The 23,656-nt window shown below is 36.5% G+C and overlaps 1 protein-coding gene across 1 annotated transcript in view; it reads right to left on the bottom strand.

The window, feature by feature from the left end:
* Positions 1-306: 306 nt before the first annotated feature.
* LOC114360567 (uncharacterized) overlaps positions 307-23,656 on the bottom strand; it is a 50,886-nt gene continuing 27,536 nt past the window's right edge. The window contains exons 3-9 of the mRNA XM_028315303.1: positions 23,321-23,529; positions 19,646-19,781; positions 6,233-6,366; positions 4,462-4,809; positions 3,270-3,393; positions 775-841; positions 307-347 (exon numbers count right to left, since the gene is read on the bottom strand). Coding sequence (XP_028171104.1) covers positions 335-347; positions 775-841; positions 3,270-3,393; positions 4,462-4,809; positions 6,233-6,366; positions 19,646-19,781; positions 23,321-23,529 — 1,031 coding nt within the window. The 3' untranslated portion in view covers positions 307-334. The remainder of the gene's footprint in view (positions 348-774; positions 842-3,269; positions 3,394-4,461; positions 4,810-6,232; positions 6,367-19,645; positions 19,782-23,320; positions 23,530-23,656) is intronic.

Below are 23,656 nucleotides of genomic sequence, written 5' to 3'. Positions count from 1 at the left end.
TTATGAAATTGGATTATAATACTTATACTAAGTGCGTCTCACTGTAGGATAATAGGAATAGAAAAATGATATACAAAGAAATATAAAAACAGGGATTTCCTTTATTTTACGTTTTATGTTGAAGTAACAGTACGTACACATAAAAGTTCGTCAAGCAAAACATCACTATTTCTCTTAGAAGTTCTAATATAAAACTATTTACAAGTATAAAATTCACTACATCCAACTCACGTTGCTGATAAAATCCGTTTATTTTCATTGTTTATCATTCCAATCACTAAAACTTTAGTCTAAACACTGATTTTAGATGAGAAAATGATGATTAGTCTTCAGATCATCGGATTGACCTGTAACAAACACAAATTTTAATCAGATTACTTCTTTTTTATTTAGTAATGGAATTTGGTTTCATAATGCAAATAAATTAAATCGTGTCAAGTTGATTATATTACAAACAAATTATGTTCAATTAATGCTCGAAACGCATTTAATGGTCACATTTTACCTACTGTAAATTAAAATAGATAAATATTGCCATAGTATAATTGTATTGTCATTCAAAGTTACCAGTTTGAGTTTCAGTTATTATTTGGTTTTGTTATTTTCACTAAAAACTACTAAACCCATCTTTTTCAATCTTTACAGTATAGTCAGGAGCACTCCAACTAACTCGTGCATAGTCAGAATCTACAAGTTTGACATCAAAAGAAACTCAACAAATCAACCCTACTACTGATAAACCTCAATAAAAATGTACTGAGAAAATAAACTCACCAATTTGTGTACAGTAAACAGTTGAGCACAGTCAAGGCGACGACCCGCGGCGGGCTCCACCGGCGGCCTGCAAAACAAACGAACGTCAATGCCATTAAGCATGTCACCCAGAACGGCCCGCGATGTGACGGGCCCACTCGACCGGACAATCACCCGCGCTTTACACAAACAATATCGATTAAATCTTTCCCAGATATAACACTGATACTTCAAGCGTAAAAAGGACAAAGTAAACAGAAAAATAGCGCTAAAATCAATCAATCTTGTTTGAATACTGAGAACCACTCATGAAAGGTTCGAATCGTTTGTTCAGTTTTCTTGAGACAAGTATGACAACGAGAGAGTTAATATTACTACGAATTTCTTGCTACGACATACAGGGTGACGTTGAAATCGTTAGCATCCTTTTAATATCTCCTCTCCTCTACACATGATAAATACAGGGTGTTAGGTAAATGGGTATATGAGCCGACACTAGCCCATGTTAACATGGTCATATAAATGGTATGGTGAAGTCAGAAAATTGATATCTTCATTTTAATTATTTTAATTTTCATACAAATCAGATTTTATAAAATTTATTTTGTATGAAAATTTAAAAAAATAAAATGATGATATCAAATTTTTGACTTCACCATACCATTTATATGCCCATGTTAACATGGGCTAGTGTCGGCTCATATACCCATTTACCTAACACCCTGTATAGTGCATTCCCCAAATATGAGACAAATCATGAGTAGTCTTATTTTAAAAGGATGCCAACGATTTCAAAGTCACCCTGTATACCTAGCACGTAGCTTCGTAGCTCGTAGCACTGAGAATCATGCTACATCAAATTTTATTATTCATGTTAATGTTTTTATCTGTCACGAGCTGATTCGGAGTTGCAAGCGACGGCTTTGATGGACGCGTTAACGCGAATTTGCATGGGTCTCTGAGTGACACTTTTTTCTCTGTATCGTTTACGCACTTATCGAAAGATATTTTATCTCACAATCCATGCTGACGATTCTATTGTAACAGAAAATTTACCGCTTTTAAAACAAGTAATAACAATAGTAGTAGTACGTTAATATACCCAGCATTTTATATATAGTAGGAACGATTTTGCAACAAAAATGCGTCTATTCAAATGTGCTGTTGTTTGTACTTGCTGAGTTTTATATTGGTGTGATTTAATTTTGTTGAATTCCCTACTTATATCCTGATTAATTTTCCTTAAATTTCAAAGCAATTATTAGTACCTATTATTTCATCGAACCTTGATATTTTCCAAGTATTTCTTGCTACCACCTGCAAACGTTAGCCAATATAAGTTATTAACTTGTACTTCCGCAAGTGTTAGCAGCCTCAGGCTCTGCCATATCGCTTGCAATCCGGAAGGATAGTGTGTCACGTGGAAATCGTTCTCGGTGATCTCGCCCGTGTTATATTTCCAGGAATCGTCCTAGTTACACACACGAATAAATATGTTCCGTATTTTGGTCATTGGAATACACAGCGCATACGATTTTGTGTCGTTTGGAACTTATTTTGACGTCAAAACGCTTATTCTTATTTGATTCTCTGAAATCCTTTTACATGTGAGCTAACAAAATTTGCAAAGTTTACGGAGTAATACAAAATGTTTTCAGGAAATTATACTTTGTTCCTTTTCTTCCACGTGGTATGCACAAGATTAATAGACATTCGATGGAGCCAGTGATGTAGGTATTTATTGTGATATAAGATTATGTTCACGCATACGTGTTATTTTTAGCCCAAAGAGTACGTCACGCGTCGCGTACCTAAGCTACAGGTAGATTCGACCAAAAAAGAGTAAATATTAATCTCAGAATAAATTGTCAATTATTAGACATTTTGACATATTTCCCATTCTGAAACTGTCAATGTGCCAGTTATACCAGGAGTTATTTTCGGATAAAAGTTTGGTCGAATCGGGCCTTAGAAGTTTAATCCTGCTAATAGTTTTTCGCAATTAAAAGTAAGTATATAAAATAATATGTATTTACATCAATATATCAAATGAAAAAGATACTATTAGATTGTTGAGACAACTGTATTGAGATAATTGAACTGAAGTTCAATATAAATTTTCGTAAAGTAAAGCAGTAAAGACGAAAAGTCGATTACATGATTGCCTCTTACAGTTCTAGATTGCTCTACATTCCTAGATTGGCGAACTATAAAGTCAATCTATACCATGATGCCATTATTTTTTGCTTGAGTCCTGTTGATATTTTAATTGTTATTTTATTTTGTAAGGATATACTTACATGAAACATTTTTTTTAATCACACGATTAGCTCTCCTTACGGTTAGTAGCGGCCTGCATCCAGCGCTTTCCTGCTACCTTTATCAAGTCGTCGGTCCACCTTGTATGTGGACGTCCTACGCTACCAACCGTGCGATGTGGAAGTCACTGGGGGAGGCCTATGTTCAGCAGTGGACGTCCTGTGGTTGAAATGATGATGATGATGATTAGCTCTTACCTGTGTTAGAGTCCCGGGAGCCCATAACGGGAGCGATCTGCGGCCGCTCCTCATCCAAGAGGAGAACTCCGCTGGCGGACCACACGGAGAGTACGCGCGCCACGCACGTCACGTTCAGGCGTCCCTGCATTGCAAAAATATCTTTAAAGTCAAACAAGAAGGGTCTAAATCGCATAGTAAGACAGCACGCAACATAAGTCACGTTCAAATGTACCTACCTGTGTACCTACCATGAGTTTACGTTAGGTATGCTCGCTAGCGAGTACGTCAAAAATCTCTATGAAGATTTTGTTTCTTAAAAGTAGCCGCTAGGGGCGCTGTAGAATATGTCATACAATTAATGTCATTTTTTTACGCAGTCGCTAGCGAGCTCACCTAACGTAAACTCATGGTAAGCCTACTGCATCGTAAAAGTATTATTAAAATCAAACAGGTAGGTAGAGTCAGAATTATAAACGCGTCACGCACGTCTCTTTGAATTTATCTCTGTATTTAGAAACATATAGGTACTCTAGGTGTCTCGAGTACCTAATCGTATTAATTCGATGAGTTATCAGCTGTGTTAAACAATAGATTAACTAGCAACTAAAGAGTAAGCTATTAATTATTACAAGTATTTTCTGATTGACAATCCCAACTAATATTATAAATGCGAAAGTAACTCTGTCCGTCTGTCTGTCTGTCTGTTACGCTTTCCCGCTTAAACCTCGCAACCGATTTTGATGAAATTGGGCATAGAGATAGTTTGAGTCCCGGGAAAGAACATAGGATAGTTTTTATCCCGGTTTTTGAAACAGGGACGCGCGCGATAAAGTTTTTCTGTGACAGACAAAATTCCACGCGGGCGAAGCCGCCGGCGGAAAGCTAGTATCAAAATATTGCGATTTTCAGATAAAAATTTACTTATTAAAAATCAACCAAAATGGAAACTTACAACATGTAAGCATTGAAATCATTTTATGCTTATTGCAAGGAAAAATAGCTATTCATCTAAAATTGAATAACTTTTTACAAGGTTTATGTAATAAGTGAACTCATAAAATTATACGCCAATCAAACAGTTACTGTGAATAACGCGAATAACGGAGCAAATCGACGTGAATTTCATTTCATTCACTGTCAAATACAGGTTTCGATTCCGCTTCGTTTCGGATCGACACACAAACAAATTCTAAAAAGCGTTATTACTTACTTTACGGAAATGTACGGACTTGACTCTCATAACAAGCTGGCTGAACGAGGATGATTTATTAGATTTCTCTTCTTCAGTGCTAATGTTCAATTTATTTGCTATTTGCCCGGGCGCGGGCGTGAGGCGGGTTGGTTCCTTGTTTTTCCGATCGGTATAAACGTCGGCCGAGGGCAGTATGCTGGCGATATTGCCGGGAATGTCTATTACGTTGTCGGTCGTCTCGTCGAACCCTGAGATTGCGTCCCATGGACTGAATATAATTCTATTCGCGTCTTCGAGTGACGCGTCCGCCGTTACAGGCTTCCGCGCGTACGGGAGCTCCTGCACCGGGATGTCGAGTCCTTTCACCTGTGGACGGTTGACGGGTTAACATCTTGTCACAAATGTTATTGGATTTCAATAAACAAAAGACGTGATCGGCACATTTAATACAGCGCTTTCGAGTCTAGTGGCAATATAAAGTTCTGCAAAGTTTTAAGTATCTATTTCAGGCGTCAAATATCTTTTGAGATTAATAAACTCACATTTAACGATGACATTTCCAAAGTCATAAGATACATTCTTAATTAAAGTAATTGTTGTACAATTTCTAAATATCACGTTAACACGTATTCAATTACATCTCTACTTAATAAACGCTTCAATGTTTCTCGAACAAAAGAATGCAAAACTAAAAACACAAGTAGGCTTTGCCATATTAAATTCATGCAGGATGAGGTCCCGGGGTTGGCTAATTATTTATAATTGGTGCGAAGCCCTCAGGGTATGAAGCTTGCTCGCTCACTTTAATTAAATATACTTTTAGCTGTAATCCGTTTATTGACAAGTGTTTTATAAACAACTGTCTATTTCACAAGTTCGCAACCCACTTTCTAGCTACTAGAAATCCAATATTCTTGGTAAATCAGATCAGTACAAAAGTTTTGAAAGTCTACCACAACTTAGTTATCTTAATTTCGTAGACAGACATTATAGAACATGTTTCGAAGACCTCCTGAATAGGGTAATTGTACGAGCAGACGCGCGACGAATTTTTGATATTAAATATCATGGTTTGTATTCAGAAACTATACTCAAACCTAGATTCAAACTCAAGAATTCAACCAATCAGAGTTTTGAAACTAGGGTTTTCGAGTTTGAAGGTAGATTCTGAATAGACAATAAATCGGTACTGGAATTGAAAGCTTGTGAAAAGAAAATGTTTTTGTTATAATTTTTCCTTGTTGTTAAATACTTAAGCCTTTAAGATTTAAATTCCTTACACGTGACGGCCGTTCTTAAGGGATGTTATCGATCTCCGTAGCCGATTCAAGTTTCTGATAGTTTCGGATAAAGCTTAATGATTTTTAATATTTGATACTTGTCTGACATTCCCTGGCATAATCTGATATCCCCGCCTGTTTTACTATTATTATAGGTGCCGTCATAGTACATAAAGTGGCTATAATTATGGATCGCGCAGCATCTTGTAACTTGAATTTTACATTTTTTAAATTCTAATAGGTATCTGTAACCGAAATTATCCGAAACTTTCGGATAATCCGAAATGATTACATATCTGTAACCGTATCAGAAACCGGTATAATATTATTCTAATCAAATCAAATCAAAATTATCTTTATTTGTGTAGTAGACTAATTAAATTAGTACTTAAAAATCGTCAAATGCTCTTAAGGAGCCTATACATGTCTCATTCTTTTTTTGCCCTACCATCTAATATCCGTAACCGTATCCATAACCGAAACTTCATATCCATAACATCCCTTCTTACCTCCTGCCCGTTGAGGAGCCAGGTGAGGTTGGCGGGGGGGTCGGCGGGGGGCGAGGTGCAGTTGGCGCGCAACATGTCGCCCGCCGAATACCAACTTTTCTGCGCTTGCACTTTCGGCATTGTATCCGGCAGTTCTGTGTACAAAAATATATGTTTTTTAAATCGAGCTTAGAAAAAATTGCAAATAGATAAATTGTAGGTAGTTGATAAAAAATACAGTCAGCGTCAAATAAGTTCGTGACACCCAACTTTACACGTCTTTGGTTGAGTTATAAACTAAGTAGGTANATAAACTATTTGGCCACTTTTGATTATAAAAACTATTTGACGCTAACTGTACCTTATATAAAACACGATTTGAACAATACAGTAACACGATAATATTATCCTTTCTAATCTAACTAAACTCAACTTCAGGAACTCATTAATACGTTCATTTATAATTGAATATAGGACCTGAGTATCCCACTTGCACGTAACTGGCTTAATTTAATCGCTTTATTATTCAATCAAAGGAAGCCAGCACAAGTTAAACTGGGGAAGTCCCATTAGTATTGCGCGTAGATTCAATAATAGCAATCCACTAGCACTGCAGTTAAGCTTTGCGTTGGAAAGTTAATCGTCTGTGTTATGGCAGCGATGAGCGACCTGAACAAGTCAGCGCAGTTCAAATCACGAGGGAATAAGCAAAATACTGATCGCAATAAATAACCGAGCGGAGTGTGCAGGTTTCAGAGCGCGACGGGTGGCGCGGCGGCGCGCGCGACTCGGCGCGATGCATATTCATCTTTCATACGCGTTTCCATTTTGCCCCACAATTTTGTAGGAAGCGGTTAAAACGCCGAACAGACAAAATGGCCGCCCAAACTAAAACTCGGCGTGCTTTTGTTTGCTAGCAGCGCCCTCTATTACTGCGAAGCGGCGGAACTCGGCGCCGAGCAAAGTTTTAAGTGTTTACATTCCTGTTCTGTCGCTTTTTGCCAATTCTACTTAATGGGAACGCAGGGAGCTTTCCAGCACCTCATTTAATTTGGCCGTCGCGGGTGTATTTTTAGTGTTTATTTAATTCAAGATTTTGGCAAAGGCGCCCTCCTTTCTCAAACAAACAATTAAGTATGCTTTCTTTACCAACGATCCTGTAACTTATATTGTTATTTTATACAAGCAGCGCGGCTAAGTAAACAAACGCGGAACCCTTGCAAGTACGATGCAGAAAGTTTATTATTTGGTTTTAACTTCGGCAATTTGAATAAAGGTTCAAAGCCATCGCATACAAATAATAAATCTAATTCAAAAGATTTACATTGGCTGTTGAATATCCAAACAACGTACACCTTTTATTACACTTTATAAGTACGAGGATACCCGACACATTCCTGAAACCGGTCCCCTAATCTCATGCAAACTACAAAATTAGTTCACGTTACACGTAATCTGTTTTGTAGCTATCTGACGGACGTTATTACATTATTTGCACCTGTAGGTACGGTTGCCTGTTTACCGCTACCTCGAGAAATACATCAAACGGGGATCTCTACAACCTAATTATTCAGAGCACTTACCTACCTATACAAATTACATTTCCCGTCACCTAGCGTTTATGACGTCACGGGCTGCCAACGGCGCACTTGGAGGCTGGCGCGACAATAATCGTAAATTAACAAAGATAAACCTTAATCAAACATCCCTTGTGTTCGATTCCGCATTTATTGCACAACAATAGTTCTGATTTACGATTTAGGACTGTAGGGGGCGCTGGGGGATTGTTCCTATTATTATTTGTAACTGCTGGGCCACCTTCGGACGACCTGTTAAATGTTTGAATTACGAATTAGATTTCAGTATTGTTTATTTTATTGTTAGGGAAATAAACAGCATTTTATAACGCACATAGAGTTACTAATTAAAGTTCACATTTGCCAAAAGAGATTCATTAAGTACTATACTGAAACAAAAGATTTATTAATATACTGAAACACCAAATATTAACAACATTTTCCTTATTTATATAAATAGAGTAGGTAGCATTTCATCAGAAATTTTCATTTCTTAGAATTGTTTACGTTTTGGTTCTTTATCCGATCATCGAACATTGAGAAAACAATTTTTTTTTAATATACCATTAATTAATTAAAAGCTCCTTTGTTTTTGCAATAACCTACTTAAGGAATTAAGAAATACTTTACGTGATGCTTACCTGAAAGTTGTTACTATAACTACAACTAGTCCTTATTAAAATTTTTGAGATCTATTGACTATTGTTTATTGGTCTACCTACGAGTATGTTCTATTTCTCCAAGGTCATAGTTTTTGATGAGATATATACGCCCGTCCGTATACACAAACGATGCTTGCATAAGTGAAGCAGCAAGCGAACACACAGTGTTGAATAGAACTCTGTAATCGGTTCGTGTGTCACCCTGTGCATCCACGCGCACTGTGAGACCTCATAGTAATGTTTGTGAATACGGGTGTTAAAGTAGGTATTCGCAAGATATTTATTTTGAAGGTATAATTATTCTAACATGGATCTTAAAAGCAGAGTTCTTTGGTCTCCGCTTCATTCGTAACAGCGTCAGTGCTGGGACGTTATGCAATCGCACGACCCACCGCAAACCGCGCGGTTGAGATTTGCGCGGTGAGCCGACCACCATCACTGAGACTCGTATTTACAAAATATAGAACTCAAAACTCGATTCAACCACCAACGAGACTCGTACACAAACTAAGTTCAAGACTCGATTCAAAACTCAAGAATGTCATTGGTAAGGATTGATGTAGATTTATACTTTAGTGTTATTATACCCGAGTAAGCGGAGTAAGTATACCTTGAATTAAATCACTGCGCCTAATCCAGAAACTTTCTTTAAACTTTTGGTGAATGATAAAGCTATTTTTAAATAAACTGATCTATTAGTACAGGTCGTCACTCTATGGATCAGCGAGCTTGAATACATATAGATAGATGACAGCGGCTTGATGGAAAAATCGGACCCGTTCGTGCATTTTAGCCTTCCTTACGACAGTCAGGGGACTACCATAGGCTTAAATTATGATGATGAGATGAGTAAAGTCACAAACATCTGAGGAAAAGATTCAGACAATGGCACAAATATGCAAAGATTTTTACTTCGCATAGTTAATTAGGTTTGCGATAGTTTAACCAGCCGCAAGCCACAGCTTGAGGTTCACTGCGGCAGCTAACTCCTCTAAGCCAGCTCTAAGTAGCATCTAATCGATAACGCAAACTATCATTGCTGCAACGAGATGCAAACTCGATTTACCCACGACACTTTCCTCCGATTAAATATTGAACATCCAGCTGCACAGATTCATCGGCTCCGGCATCTTATCGATTATAATGCAAATTCAATTTCGCCTCGATACTTTCCTCGGTTCGACACATGGATGTGGCAAAAAGATTCAGAAGGCTCTCTTGTGCCCAATAACACATGTGACAGATAATAAATGAAGGTGTTTTATAAACTCGCTTTAACTCATCAAGTGCCTGTAAACGAGATACAATAGTAGTCAATTTTTACACCGCTAAAGAAGTTTTTGGTTTAAACTAAAAAGTGAATGAATATTGTTTTTGTAAAGAACTTAATAATGCATCTGAAAATTTAAATTTACTAAGGATGTAGGTAAAGGGTAACTTTTTAGTGCTAGAAATTGCAATAATCTCATTTAAATAAAAGTACGGATACAGGTAATTGATGGTTATTGTCCGTGGTGCATGTCTTTTCTGCAAGGTTACTAAACCTTTGTTTGTCACCTGTCATCTGCTTTGCAAAGGGAAGTCGAACCTTTACTTCGAAATCCTCCTATGTTTTTCTGATTAATATCGTTGCTGATCCAGTGACAGTTTAACTTTCACCCGGGACAAACTTGACCTTCACTGGTTGGGTTTTTATTGGCGGTCAAGCTGTAGATCCTGGCTACACAGGAGTTGCAGCGGTGGGAAGGAGAGGTGGGAATAGAACCTACGGGTATAAACATTGTCACTAAAGGCCTACTGTAATAAATCTACATTGTCATATCGGACTCTAATGACGCGTATTGTACGATTCCCATTGAAGGTGCGTCAATAATAGCATTAGTTGGTACATTGTGCAACCACAAACCACCGTCCTGAATTTACCATACAATGCTCATTTAATCTATTCTGTCTATAGATTAGATCATGTCCAATGAGTAAACGCACTCTATTTATAATTTTGCAGTGTGTTAGCGCATTGTATAGTTGTCCATTTTGAACAGTGTGGATTAACTACCCAATAAAATGACAGGATGAAGTTTTGCTTTGTGTGCATATTGTTAAGTAGACGAATTAGGGCAATGGGAAAATTTTGAATTCTAGCTCTGTATGAAATATGAAATCCTGAATTAGCTATAGTTATCCTACAGTATCTTTCAAATGTGTATATTAACTATGTATCGCATGTACTTATATGTATAGGCAGTTGCATCCCAACTTGAACACTGAATAATAAACAAAGGGATTCCAATTCTTTAGTCAGAATGACGCAAATTTACGGATGTTCGCGGAGAAACGAATGCGAGGACAGCGCGGAATAACCTATTTATATGCATGGCTACATAATAACTTTGTTTTCGGCAAGTGATCTGTCACGAACTTACGAACTCACAACTTCTTACTACTTCTAACATAAACGAATTTATCGATATTTTCAACTCTTTCACTGTCCTTGATTTCCGTGTCATTGATTCGTGTTACTACAGAAAATTAACTAATGAACTGTTATCTGAAAAACAAAAGACGTCGGTGAATTTAATTTTACTTTAATGTAAAAGAAAAACTTTGCTATGATGATTTTATTTTCAGTTGTCAGAGTGTGGGTTTAATCCAGTTTAAAAGGTCTGAATGAAACTTAAATATGTAGAAACATTGCAATTTAAATAAAAGCTTGAATATAAAAATGAAAATATTCTTTTGACTCCATATTTCGCATTGACTTTGTAAATAAATTTACGTTCGATGTTTTACTTTTTATTCTTTTTCCGGGTCCCGTAAAGAATAAAATTTTAAAAACAGAATTATGAGCGACTGGCTCGCCTATTAAAAGGCACTTGTTCCCAATAAAGGCACAGCAAAAATCTCGAGCAAGCGCGACAAGAGGCCCCGGCTATTACGCCTTAATGGAGCTTTATCGATGAGTTTGCCTGTTTTTTATTTATTTATTATAGACTACAATGTAAAGTCATTATTAATAAATGTTTTGTATAATGTAGGTACTCGTACTTGTATCACAGTTGACACAAGCAACATTTACAATGTTTTTAGCTCTTCTTGCTTATCCCATACATCCAGAACTATTTAGGTCTCAGATATTTATGTCATTTGTTTAATTTACACCTTTTTTATAGGCATCGCAAGAGAACATGCACCATTGGGCCGTTTTCGTACCTCTATAATATGGGTTATCCATAGTTTTAATTTTAAAGTAGACAATTATAAGTACACGTTTTTACATTAAAATGCAATATTTTACTAGGTATTTAGATTATGAAAACCAAAACTGTTACATGTCTAGCTTTGGCACTAAAAGTTATAAGCTCTCTAGATAGGTGGATAATGTTAAGACAACTAATTATATTGTGTACAGTTTACACAACTTTAAGCCATGTTTCAGCAGCAAACAAACATTATAGAGCAACTATGAAATTTATAAAAGGTCTTATCATAACAAAGGGTTTGGTTCATATAAATGACTGTCAGAAAACGTAAGATTAAACAATTCCACACCTACAAGTACATTATTGTTTATACAGGAAAAAGGAAAATAAAAACCAACGTAATCCGCTCTTATTTATTGCGTCAGAATTGAGGGTGTTGATCTACTTACTTTCATAATTAGTGAACCACCTTGGCAACCCTTAGGTTGAATGCACCATCTTACTTTAAACATTGAAAAACATCAAAAATCTGTCAAACTCCATACAAAAAACACCGGTATACCGTCATAGTTACCATTATAGTTAGATGGTGCAACTCAGCCTTAAAGTACTTATGAAAGGTTTGGTGCTATCACGTAATGCTTTGTTTATTGCGAGAACGCCTCTGGTAATATTGACAACAGGTGCGCTATATTAATGTTCTTCTGGACGGAAAATGGACGATGGACAGTGTGAGACGAGAGATATTGCTTTTTTTCCACATAAACGTGGGGTAACGCCCGTATTCACAAACGATGCTTGCTTATGTGAAGCAGCAAATCGAACGCACAGCGTTGAATAGAGCTCTGTGAGTGTTTGTGTGTCATCCTGTGCGTCCACGCGGACTGTGAGACCTCATAGTAATGTTTGTGAATACGGGCGTAAATGTTTTTATAGAGACTAGAAAGTAAATATTAGAGCTGTAATTGGACTTCTAGGAACTACAATCCATGGCTATGTTTTTTTAACCGCACTAAGGGAAATCCTCTGATATACAGTGTGAGTCACGTTAAAGTGTACATANATCACGAAGTTTTTTCTATGCATAACAAAGCAGGTAGGATGCAGTTTAGGATGGTACAAAGTGCCTATACACTCTTGCCTTGAAAAGTCCCATTGTCTGTTGATTTGTTCTCTTTTGTTCTTAATGTGATCACGCCAGGTAAGTGTCACTGTTGGAAAATCTCATCTTCTTAGGGCAAAGGTATTATGGATAGATGTTAATGGTATTATATTAGAATTAATCAATGATTTAAGATGTTAATATCAATTATACTAAAAGTAAAAATAAATATCTGGTACGAGACATGTTTCATGCAGGGGTGACATCTCCTGGCCATCAGAAAGCCCCGATTTCACTCCAGGTAACTTCTTTTTGTGGGGTCACCAGGGCAGTTGCTGCATGGTTGTTGGATTTAAGAGTATATTTTAACCCCTGGTTAAAATAGCAACTGAAGCTGAACATTCGTCATGAAATCGAATCTATTTCGAGGTTACTCTAACGAAAGTTTTTTTAAATTTTGATTGTCAGATTGGAAGAAAAGTCAGTACAGTTGTTATGCGAAAGTCTAGGTATATTTCATATTTTATCATCATACTTATTCAATCGTAAGTGCAATTTGTAGGTAATAATTTCATACAACGGTGATTATAAATATACGGTAATTAGTACATGGAAATTATAAAACGATAGTTTTTCTTCAAAATTTCCAAAATCTTCAGCGTATGCAAATACTGTCTTACTACAACGTATGAAGGCCAAAGTACTGAATCTATTTAAATTAACAACGTGGATCTACCTTCAAAAATCGAGTATAAAAATAAGGACATGGTAAATAGAAAAATTGAAAACCAAAGATATGGTAATTATACTCTTACGCAATTCATCGACGGTACGCCAACGCAATAGACGTCTACTTGCTAACAGGTCTTAGAACTAACTAAGGGCTCGCGCCGCGCGCGTAAATGATGTGTCAAATATTATTATTTAGGCTTGTGTGCCCAAAAACAGAAAACGTCACGGGAATTAGGACTTTCGCTCGGACAAGCAGTTTTTTAATTCTAATTATTTACAGAATGGTTCTATTGAATAGATATTTTGCTATGCGTAAGACAATCTTTTGTACTCTTTAAAATGTTGAATGGAGTAAACCAAATCTATACGACATAAAAATTACAGCCAAGTTTTAACATTAAGTCGGTGTGCGGACGCGTAACGGTAATTAGAGAATAGAGGTTCATGAAATTAATTAAGCCACAAATACTTAAAATAGAGGCCTATGATTTAATGCACAACTGGATGGGGTTTTTAAGTAACATATAAAAATACTTGCATGTCTCTAATTTGTCATTTTTAACGATTTAACAGCCCGGACACCCAAAAACTAGCTCATCTGAGAATGGCCGTAAACATTGAACATCCAGCTGCACAGATTCATCGGCTCCGGCATCTTATCGATTATAATGCAAATTCAATTTCGCCTCGATACTTTCCTCGGTTCGACACATGGATGTGGCAAAAAGATTCAGAAGGCTCTCTTGTGCCCAATAACACATGTGACAGATAATAAATGAAGGTGTTTTATAAACACGCTTTAACTCATCAAGTGCCTGTAAACGAGATACAATAGTAGTCAATTTTTACACCGCTAAAGAAGTTTTTGGTTTAAACTAAAAAGTGAATGAATATTGTTTTTGTAAAGAACTTCATAATGCATCTGAAAATTTAAATTGACTAAGGATGTAGGTAAAGGGTAACTTTTTTCTGCTAGAAATTGCAATAATCTCATTTAAATAAAACTACGGATACAGGTAATTGATGGTTATTGTCCGTGGTGCATATCTTTTCTGCAAGGTTTCTAAGCCTTTGTTTGTCACCTGTCATCTGCTTTGCAAAGGGAAGTCGAACCTTTACTTCGAACTCCTCCTATGTTTTTCTGATTAATATCGTTGCTGATCCAGTGACAGTTTAACTTTCACCCGGGACAAACTTGACCTTCACTGGTTGGGTTTTTATTGGCGGTCAAGCTGTAGATCCTGGCTACACAGGAGTTGCAGCGGTGGGAAGGAGAGGTGGGAATAGAACCTACGACAGGGATGGCGAACCTTCAAGTATCAACGTGCCACTATTCTAAAAAAATGTTTGAAGTAATCATAGACACGTGCCATTAAATTAACACCTAATGCTATCAAGTGCGTGAGTGAGCACCACTGGTGAGTGACACGACCTTACTCTACAGTGGCACTAACTGATGACGGCAAATACGATAGCTCATAATCAAAACACATTATTTACTATTGAATTACTGAATTTGTGATTGGTGGCGTGCCATTGGTTCGCCAACCCTGACTACGGGTATAAAAATTGACACTAAAGGCCTACCGAAATAAACTACATTGTCATATCGGACTCTAATGACGCGTATTGTACGATTCCTATTGAAGGTGCGTCAATAATAGTAGCATTAGTTGGTACATTGTGCAACCACAAACCACCGTCCTGAATTTACCATACAATGCTCATTTAATCTATTCTGTCTATAGATTAGATCATGTCCAATGAGTAACACGCGCTCTATTTATAAATGCTGTTTGAAGCTATTATTCATTAATCAAAGAGAAATCATGGTCCATGATTCATTCTAAATCTCATCAATTCATGGAATTTGATGAGATTTAGAATTACCTTTGTACCTACAATAATTACACGGTCTGAAGGTATTAGGACCATTCTCTAATTTATAAATTCTACTACTGATAAATAATGAACATCATAATGAAGTTATTTTCATTGATAGAGGTTTTAAAAGTTAATAAAATGACCACGGGCTTCTGGCATTTCAAATTCATTAACTCTTTTATATCGCATGTATGTAGGCAGTTGCATCCCAACTAGAACACTGAATAATAAACAAAGGGATTCCAATTCTTTAGTCAGAATGACGCAAATTTACGGATATTCGCGGAGAAACGAATGCGAAGACAGCGCGGAATAACCTATTTATATGCATGGCTACATAATAACTTTGTTTTCGTCAAGTAAGTGATCTGTCACGAACTTACGAACTCACAACTTCTTACTACTTCTAACATAAACGAATTTATCGATATTTTCAACTCTTTCACTGTCCTTGATTTCCGTGTCATTGATTCGTGTTAATACAGAAAATTAACTAATGAACTGTTATATATGAAAAACAAAAGACGTCGGTGAATTTAATGCAAGTTACTTTAATGTAAAAGAAAAACTTTGCTATGATGATTTTTTTTTCAGTTGTCAGAAAGTGGGTTTAATCCAGTTTAAAAGATCTGAATCAAACTTAAATAGGAAGAAACATTGCAATTGAAATAAAAGCTTGAATATGAAAATGAAAATATTCTTTTGACTCAATATTTCGCATTGACTTTGTAAATAAATTTACGTTCGATGTTTTACTTTTTATTCTTTTTCCGGGTCCTGTAAAGAATAAAATATTAAAAACAGAATTATGAGCGACTGGCTCGCCTATTAAAAGGCACTTGTTCCCAATAAGGGCACAGCAAAAATCTCGAGCAAGCGCGACAAGAGGCCCCGGCTATTACGCCTTAATGGAGCTTTATCGATGAGTTTGCCTGTTTTTTATTTATTTATTATAGACTACAATGAAAAGTCATTATTAATAAATGTTTTGTATAATGTAGGTACTCGTACTTGTATCACAGTTGACACAAGCAACATTTACAATGTTTTTAGCTCTTCTTGCTTATCCCATAATATCCAGAACTATTTAGGTCTCATTTTTATGTCATTTGGCATATTTACAGCTTTTATATAGGCATCGCAGAGAACATTTAACATTGGATCGGTTTCGTACCTCTGGGCATATTATGTGGGTTATGCATTGTTTTAATTTTATAGTAGATTATAAGTAAACGTTTTTAAACAAAAAATATAATGTCTTACTAGGTATTTTGATTATGGAAGCCAAAACTGTTACATGTCTAGCTTTGGTAATAAAAGTTATAAACTATCTAGGTAGATAAGTGGATAATGTTAAGACAACTAATTAGATTGTGTACAGTTTACACAACTTTAACGTGTTTCAGCAGCTAACAAACATTATACAGAAACTATGAAATTTATAAAAGGTTACCTTATCATAATAAAGGGTTTGGTTCTTATAAATTACCGACAGAAAACCTAATATTAAACAATCCCACACCTACAAGTACATTATTGTTTATACAGGAAAAAGGAAAATAAAAACCAACGTAAACCGCTCTTATTTATTGCGTCAGAATTGAGTGTGTTGATCTACTTACTTTCATAATTAGTGAACCACCTTGGCAACCCTTAGGCTGAATGCACAATCTTGAAAAACATCAAAAATCTGTCAAACTCCATACAAAAAACACCGTTTATCGTCATAGTTACCATTATAGTTAGATGGTGCAACTCAGCCTTAAAGTACTTATGAAAGGTTTGGTGCTATCACGTAATGCTTTGTTTATTGCGAGAACGCCTCTGGTAATATTGACAACAGGTGCGCTATATTAATGTTCTTCTGGACGGAAAATGGACGATGGACAGTGTGAGACGAGAGATATTGCTTTTTTTCCACATAAACGTGGGGTAACGCCCGTATTCACAAACGATGCTTGCTTATGTGAAGCAGCAAATCGAACGCACAGCGTTGAATAGAGCTCTGTGAGTGTTCGTGTGTCACCCTGTGCGTCCACGCGGACTTTGAGACCTCATAGTAATGTTTGTGAAAACGGGCGTAAATGTTTTTATAGAGAGTAGAGAGTCCATATTAGAGCTGTAATTGGACTTCTAGGAACTACAATCCACTGGCTATGTTTTTTTAACCGCACTAAGGGAAATCCTCTGATATATTAACCAAAACCTCGCGTCGATACTTGATGTCCTGTCAGGTAACGTAGTGACCACTAAATGTCCGGCTTGTAAAACCAGCCAATTAAATTTTACCTATTGTTTTGCGCAATACGCTCAGTCAGTGTCACTGATCCGATCCGATAAGGAGAGTAGATTTAATATCAACAATGGTAGATTAAGGGCCGATTTACCCTCAATCGGGGTTTCAGATAGCTTTTAACTGAAGAATAAACTTGTCATTTTGATATATTTGTCATACTGAAACTGTCAATGTGCCAAACTTATTCTTCAGTTAAAAGTTATTCGACGATTGGAAAATCAGCCCTAAATTGTTGTAACTAAATCCAAGCTACGAAATTCGTAGCATCGTAGCACCGTAGCACTACTTATCTTATGCAATGAAAATTCATCCTGCGTCTTTCAGTGATGATAAAACCGGACTAAAACCAGTACCATAATAACGTTAAAGACGTGTTAGCAAAAAAAGTTTAGCATTGCTTAAGTCGTGCTTAATTAATATAACCGTATAATAATATGAACACACGACACTAAACACTTTTGGGTCTTATACAGTTGTAATAGGAGCAAAGGAACAAAAGTGAGTACGAGTAGTCTGATTGTTATCGTCTGACATAATTTTACTCATCTTCCCCTTATTTCATTACAAATGTACCTACCAAACATTTAACCGCCTCTATGGTAAAACAGTCATCTAGTAGTTAAGCTAGCAATATCAAGCGTGGTGAGATTTTTTTTAAATCTGTCTGGAAGAATTTATATAGCATAAGCATTACACTTACCAACAACTCGCATGTAAGCGCTCTTGTACACCGTGTGGAAGAACGGCGCGTCGGCGGAGACTTCGCAGCGGTAGCGGCCGCTGAGCCCCCTCGTGGCGCCTCGTAGCACTACCTGCTGCGCGCCCGAACGCGATACCTGCGAAGAATACACATTATTTATTATTGCAATTTTATAATAAAGTATTGTATATCAGTCTCGAAGTTAACGCATAAGAAACCGCATTTAATGCCAGTATAGTAAACGCAGATAGATTGTTATTATAAAGGCGCACTTAATCCAACTACAATAAGTTTCCATAGTTTTAAACTTGCTAGGTATATACACAACGAAAAATGCCTTGGTAAATTTAGGGAACTAAATTCCTGGTACCCCANGTTTTACAAAGATAATACGATGGAAAATAATACAAAGTAATAAAAACCACCGGTTATAGGGGCATTTTTTTGAGAAATTTATAAAATAACCAAAAAAACACGAATTTTTAAGCAGTTTTTTTTCAAAAAGTATCATTTTTTCATATTTGTTGGATTTTTTTGTGTATTCTAAGTATTTTTTTAGTATCGCCTGTTATTTAGCATTATTATTGTTTTTATTTTATCAGGATATACCGCTTAGTTTAAAAGTTATTACGTTTTCTTTACAATAAGTAATTTGAAGAAAAAAAAATCTATAAAAAATTAAAAAAAAAACTCAAAAATTTTTTGACCTCTTTTTTGTCGATAAAAATTGGTCTAGTTTCATCTATTTTCATATGTACACTTTAACGTGACTTACACTGTATTAACCAAAACCTCGCGTCGATACTTGATGTCCTGTCACGTAACGTAGTGACCACTAAATGTCCAGCTTGTAAAACCAGCCAATTAAATTTACCTATTATTTTGCGCAATAAGCTCAGTCAGTTTCACTGATCCGATCCAATAAGGAGAGTGGATTTAATATCAACAATTTAATCTACTAAAATTGTTGAAATTAAATCCACGCTACGACATTCGTAGCATCGTAGCACTATCTTATGCAATAAAAATCCATCTTCGCGTCTTACGGTGATGATGATATTACCAGACTTGACTAAAGGTACCATAATTCGAAAGCATATGTGAAAAATGTTTTAGCATTATATTAGATGACTTAAAGATTAACTTATTTGTTGAACAGCTTAAGAAGGTACAGTTAAGGCCGAAAAAAATTTTTTTATCCACAATGAGGAAAGTTCTGATGATGAAGTGAGCTCATCTTTAAAAAATCTCTCTGGAATAATTGATATTCACTACACTTACCAACAACTCGCATGTAAGCGCTCTTGTACACCGTGTGGAAGAACGGCGCGTCGGCGGAGACTTCACAGCGGTAGCGGCCGCTGAGCCCCCTCGTGGCGCCTCGTAGCACTACCTGCTGCGCGCCCGAACGCGATACCTGCGAAGAATACACATTATTTATTATTGCAATTTTATAATAAAATATTGTATATCAGTATCGAAGTTAACGCATACGAAACCGCATTTAATGCCAGTATAGTAAACGCAGATAGATTGTTATTATAAAGGCGCACTTAATCCAACTACAATAAGTTTCCATAGTTTTACTTGCTATGCACAACGAAAAATGCCTTGGTGAATTTAGGGAACTAAATTCCTGGTACCCCAAGGTATTTTGGATTTTTATTATGTAAGCTATACTATTCTTTTAATATATAAAAGCCATTGGAATTCGTTCTCTATTATATTATTGACAAAGCCATTTTTGAAAGTCACTACTCTGCAACCAGATATTAGGAAAATCATTTTTATGTTCGGTAAAGCCTTTGTTCGTTCGTTCTTTCCTGTTCTTATCTTTCCAATTTTACTTTGGTGAAATTCAATGCTATAGATGACCACCTGGCCTAGTGGAACTCTTATCAGATTATGACGTGAGTTGCCGTCATGGGTTCGAATATCGTCGGGGGAAAATTATCTAGTATTTATACCCAGAGTTTTATGTTTGTAGTGTAGTTTATGTAATATTACCTATTTAAGGATTTATTCAACATCTAGAAGCTGCAGTAAATTGGGTGCGATGGTGGATAAAACACTTATTATTACTTATTACCGAGTTTACGGTTTAGGTCGTTACGGTACCATATCGGTGCCGGAGCGGCTTAAAAACACTCGCAAATATTTTCTCCAAGCCAATTTATCATTGATTACAGGTGGTAGTCGCTGCTCATGCGTAATTTATACGTAAGCCGCATAATCCCATTACAAGGAGACGTGTGCACTTTACCGTACGCAGCTGCTAGCGACTCAAATTGAGCTAAAAGCTTCGATCCATCTTACGGAAAGTCGGTCCACTTTGAGAAACCTCCGAACTAAATCATGGCGCCCGTTTCAAGACGCCTGACCCGATTTTCAAGGACTCGCTGCGAACGGATCCGAGGGTGGTTTGACTTATCCCGATGTAAAGTTTGAGTGTTCGTTATTCTCTGAAAGGGTTTTTAATGTATTATTTTGGCACAATGTTATAGCTCCGCGGTGGCGACGTGCCAGCAGCTAAAGGTTTAACGTGCCCGCCCGACGAGGTTCTTAAGTGATTTTTTGCTGCGCTCTCCACGAAGGCAGTTTAACGAACTAGCAAGATGTCGCAGAGCCATTGACCCATATATAATCACAGTTATGATGTTGTTTATGGTCGCGCTTAAGCGGGCCATTTGCGTGAGAAATATTGTTTCTTTCCACTCCAGCGTTTACGTCTAAGTTAATGACGGAGGTGAGAGTTTACTCGCATACTTTCAATGGCCACTCTCGTTGTTGAAAACGAAACGACTTTGCAGATAAGCTAAGTTAATTCGTACTTTGTAATTTAGTTTCCCTTTTAGCTGTAATAAAGGCGATACCAATCTGTCTTTTAAATTCTCAAAGTTGTTGGACGAGGACAAAAGGAAACATTAAAGCGCTGAAAGTAATTTCAAAGCAGGTGTTTCGAGATATGAAAACAGTATACAGGAATATTTGTAGTGTTGATGGATTGCTCTATTAAAATTGTGAGCCTGGGAAGGTGATCTATCATTGAACTATTTATCATTCAGCAGTCATTACTCTTATCGAGTGGCAAGCCTGTCGTTAATCACCAACTCTCGGTCGTAGAACACTTAAGATTATTCGCGATCTTTCAAATCGATGGAAATTACTCCAAAGTACTTTAATAATAAATCCTTTCGATATAATCGATGAGGTAAGTTTCAGATTTCGTCTGATTTCATTTACCTGATTTTGAATAGACTAACTTTACCGATTTAATGGAGTCAAATACATGTATAAGTACATCTACACTACTATACGTAAATAAAATAATGTGTTATTGATTGATTGCATCTTAAAGGTTTTATCAGTCTTTTCATGCCTAGATTTTGATTGCTAACGTTTTTGTTACCTAAAATACAGCCTGCACAAACATGAAAGCCATTTTGCGAAGTTATCCAGCCTCGTTTACGAGTTGTCTGTAGCATACAAATGATATTGCGAGTGCTAATGAAATTAATTAGCAATTACGGTAACATTTTGGATTTACATCAAATTACATTTCGTTTTTACGCTTGACATATTAAAGTACCTAAAGAAATCAACCTGATTGTGAAATATTTAATTTGAATGAATGTTGCGTACTTAATATCGTAGGTACAACTTTTGTTGAAGAGTTTACAATGCAATTCGCACATTCACAATGTTGTGTGTCATAACAACAAGAATTACCGATAAATTCCATTTGAATATTTGTTTAATCATTTGTTTGTCATTACATTGTTATTGCTTACCCAATTTTGATAGTTACATTAGCATACAGACAACATTTTCGGTTTTGCTGTGAAATCTGATGGAATCCCAGGGGAGTAGCACATTATGGAATTATTAGTTCAGTGTTATTAGGTAAACATTCCCTCTTCCAATAACAATTGTTGTGTATTTTATGTAACACATTGTTTAGGAATAGATTAGCTTTATCCATTATCAAATAAAATTATTCCCGCCGGGTCCATGAGATTTTAAAAATTATTATACTAAGAAAATGATTTTTTATTTTTAATTTCGTGAAACTCGTGGACCCGTTGGGAATCAAAGTATAAACTTATTTTTTTTAAACCTTGGGCTGTGGACCTTTGTGAATAACACCCGTATTCGCAAACGATGCTTGATTAAGTGTTGCACGAGTGATGCATCAAATTGAACGCACAGCGTTGAATAGAGCTCTGTGATTGGTTCGTGCGTCCACGCGCATTATGAGAGCTCATAGTAATATTTGTGAATACGGGCGTAAATCATCTTGAGATATACCTACTGAATATAAATAGCTAATCAATTTTTAAAGCTGATTCTCTAACAAAAAATGTGCGCCATTGATTGCAGTCAACTACCGTGACTAGCGCTCTATTCTCACTTTATCATCAAAAGGATATCGAATCTAAAGGAAATAACGACTTGCATTTAATAGCATTATCTTACAGTAATTCATTTAAGATTGTTATCACGAATATTGACTTTTGATTTACCTTGACAGTTTTCAAGGGAAGTTTTTTACTTAAAGTTATCATTGATCTTTGAATAACCCAAATCATTTTAAATATCTCTAATATCCCAGTGACATTCACAGTCGTTACCAATAACAGAACTGAATTTAGCGAATATATGCACACCTGGCATAATACTGAAGTCAAAGCAAAATGATCCAATATCAGTTTCACACTATGATATTCATACACTATTCTTGGAAGTAGCACGTTGTCTAATAACACAAAATTACTGCGAATCGAACATAATAGGGACAGGTTATTATCAATGGACAATTTAAGCGCCCTTTCAGACTTAGCAAAAATCACGTATTTGGTTCCAAAAACTTCGTTCGTTCGTTCGTTTCAGCCAAATGACGTCCACTGCTGGACAAAGGCCTCCTCCAAGGTTTTCCACTCCAATCCAAATACTTACGTCCACGCTAATTCCAGTCTGCGAGAAGACCCTAGTGTTGGGCAGCTCTTTTGGCACGAATCTGAAGAACTCCTGCGCGCCGTGGTACCACTTGACGGTGTACAGCGCCTCGCCCGTGTCCAGCGACCAGCGGCAGCCGAGGGTGGCGCTCGCGCCGATCCCGACCGCGTCTGGCACGCTTAGCTGGATGTCCCGGAGGCCAAGCACACCTGTTAAGGAAAATAGCTTTTAATATTTAGCCAAAAAGGTACAATTTGCTACCAACATAATCATAAGGTAATCGTGTTCTTGTAGTGGCGATCAAATGACATAATGATTAAATGACCGATTCAGCCT

This window comes from Ostrinia furnacalis, unplaced genomic scaffold (genome assembly GCF_004193835.3).
Source record: "Ostrinia furnacalis isolate ACB-3 unplaced genomic scaffold, ASM419383v2 OfSCF5082, whole genome shotgun sequence".
Classification (NCBI taxonomy): Eukaryota; Metazoa; Arthropoda; class Insecta; order Lepidoptera; family Crambidae; genus Ostrinia; species Ostrinia furnacalis.
The sequence above is the reverse complement of the archived record's forward strand: the minus strand, read 5'-3'. Positions and strand labels throughout refer to the sequence as shown.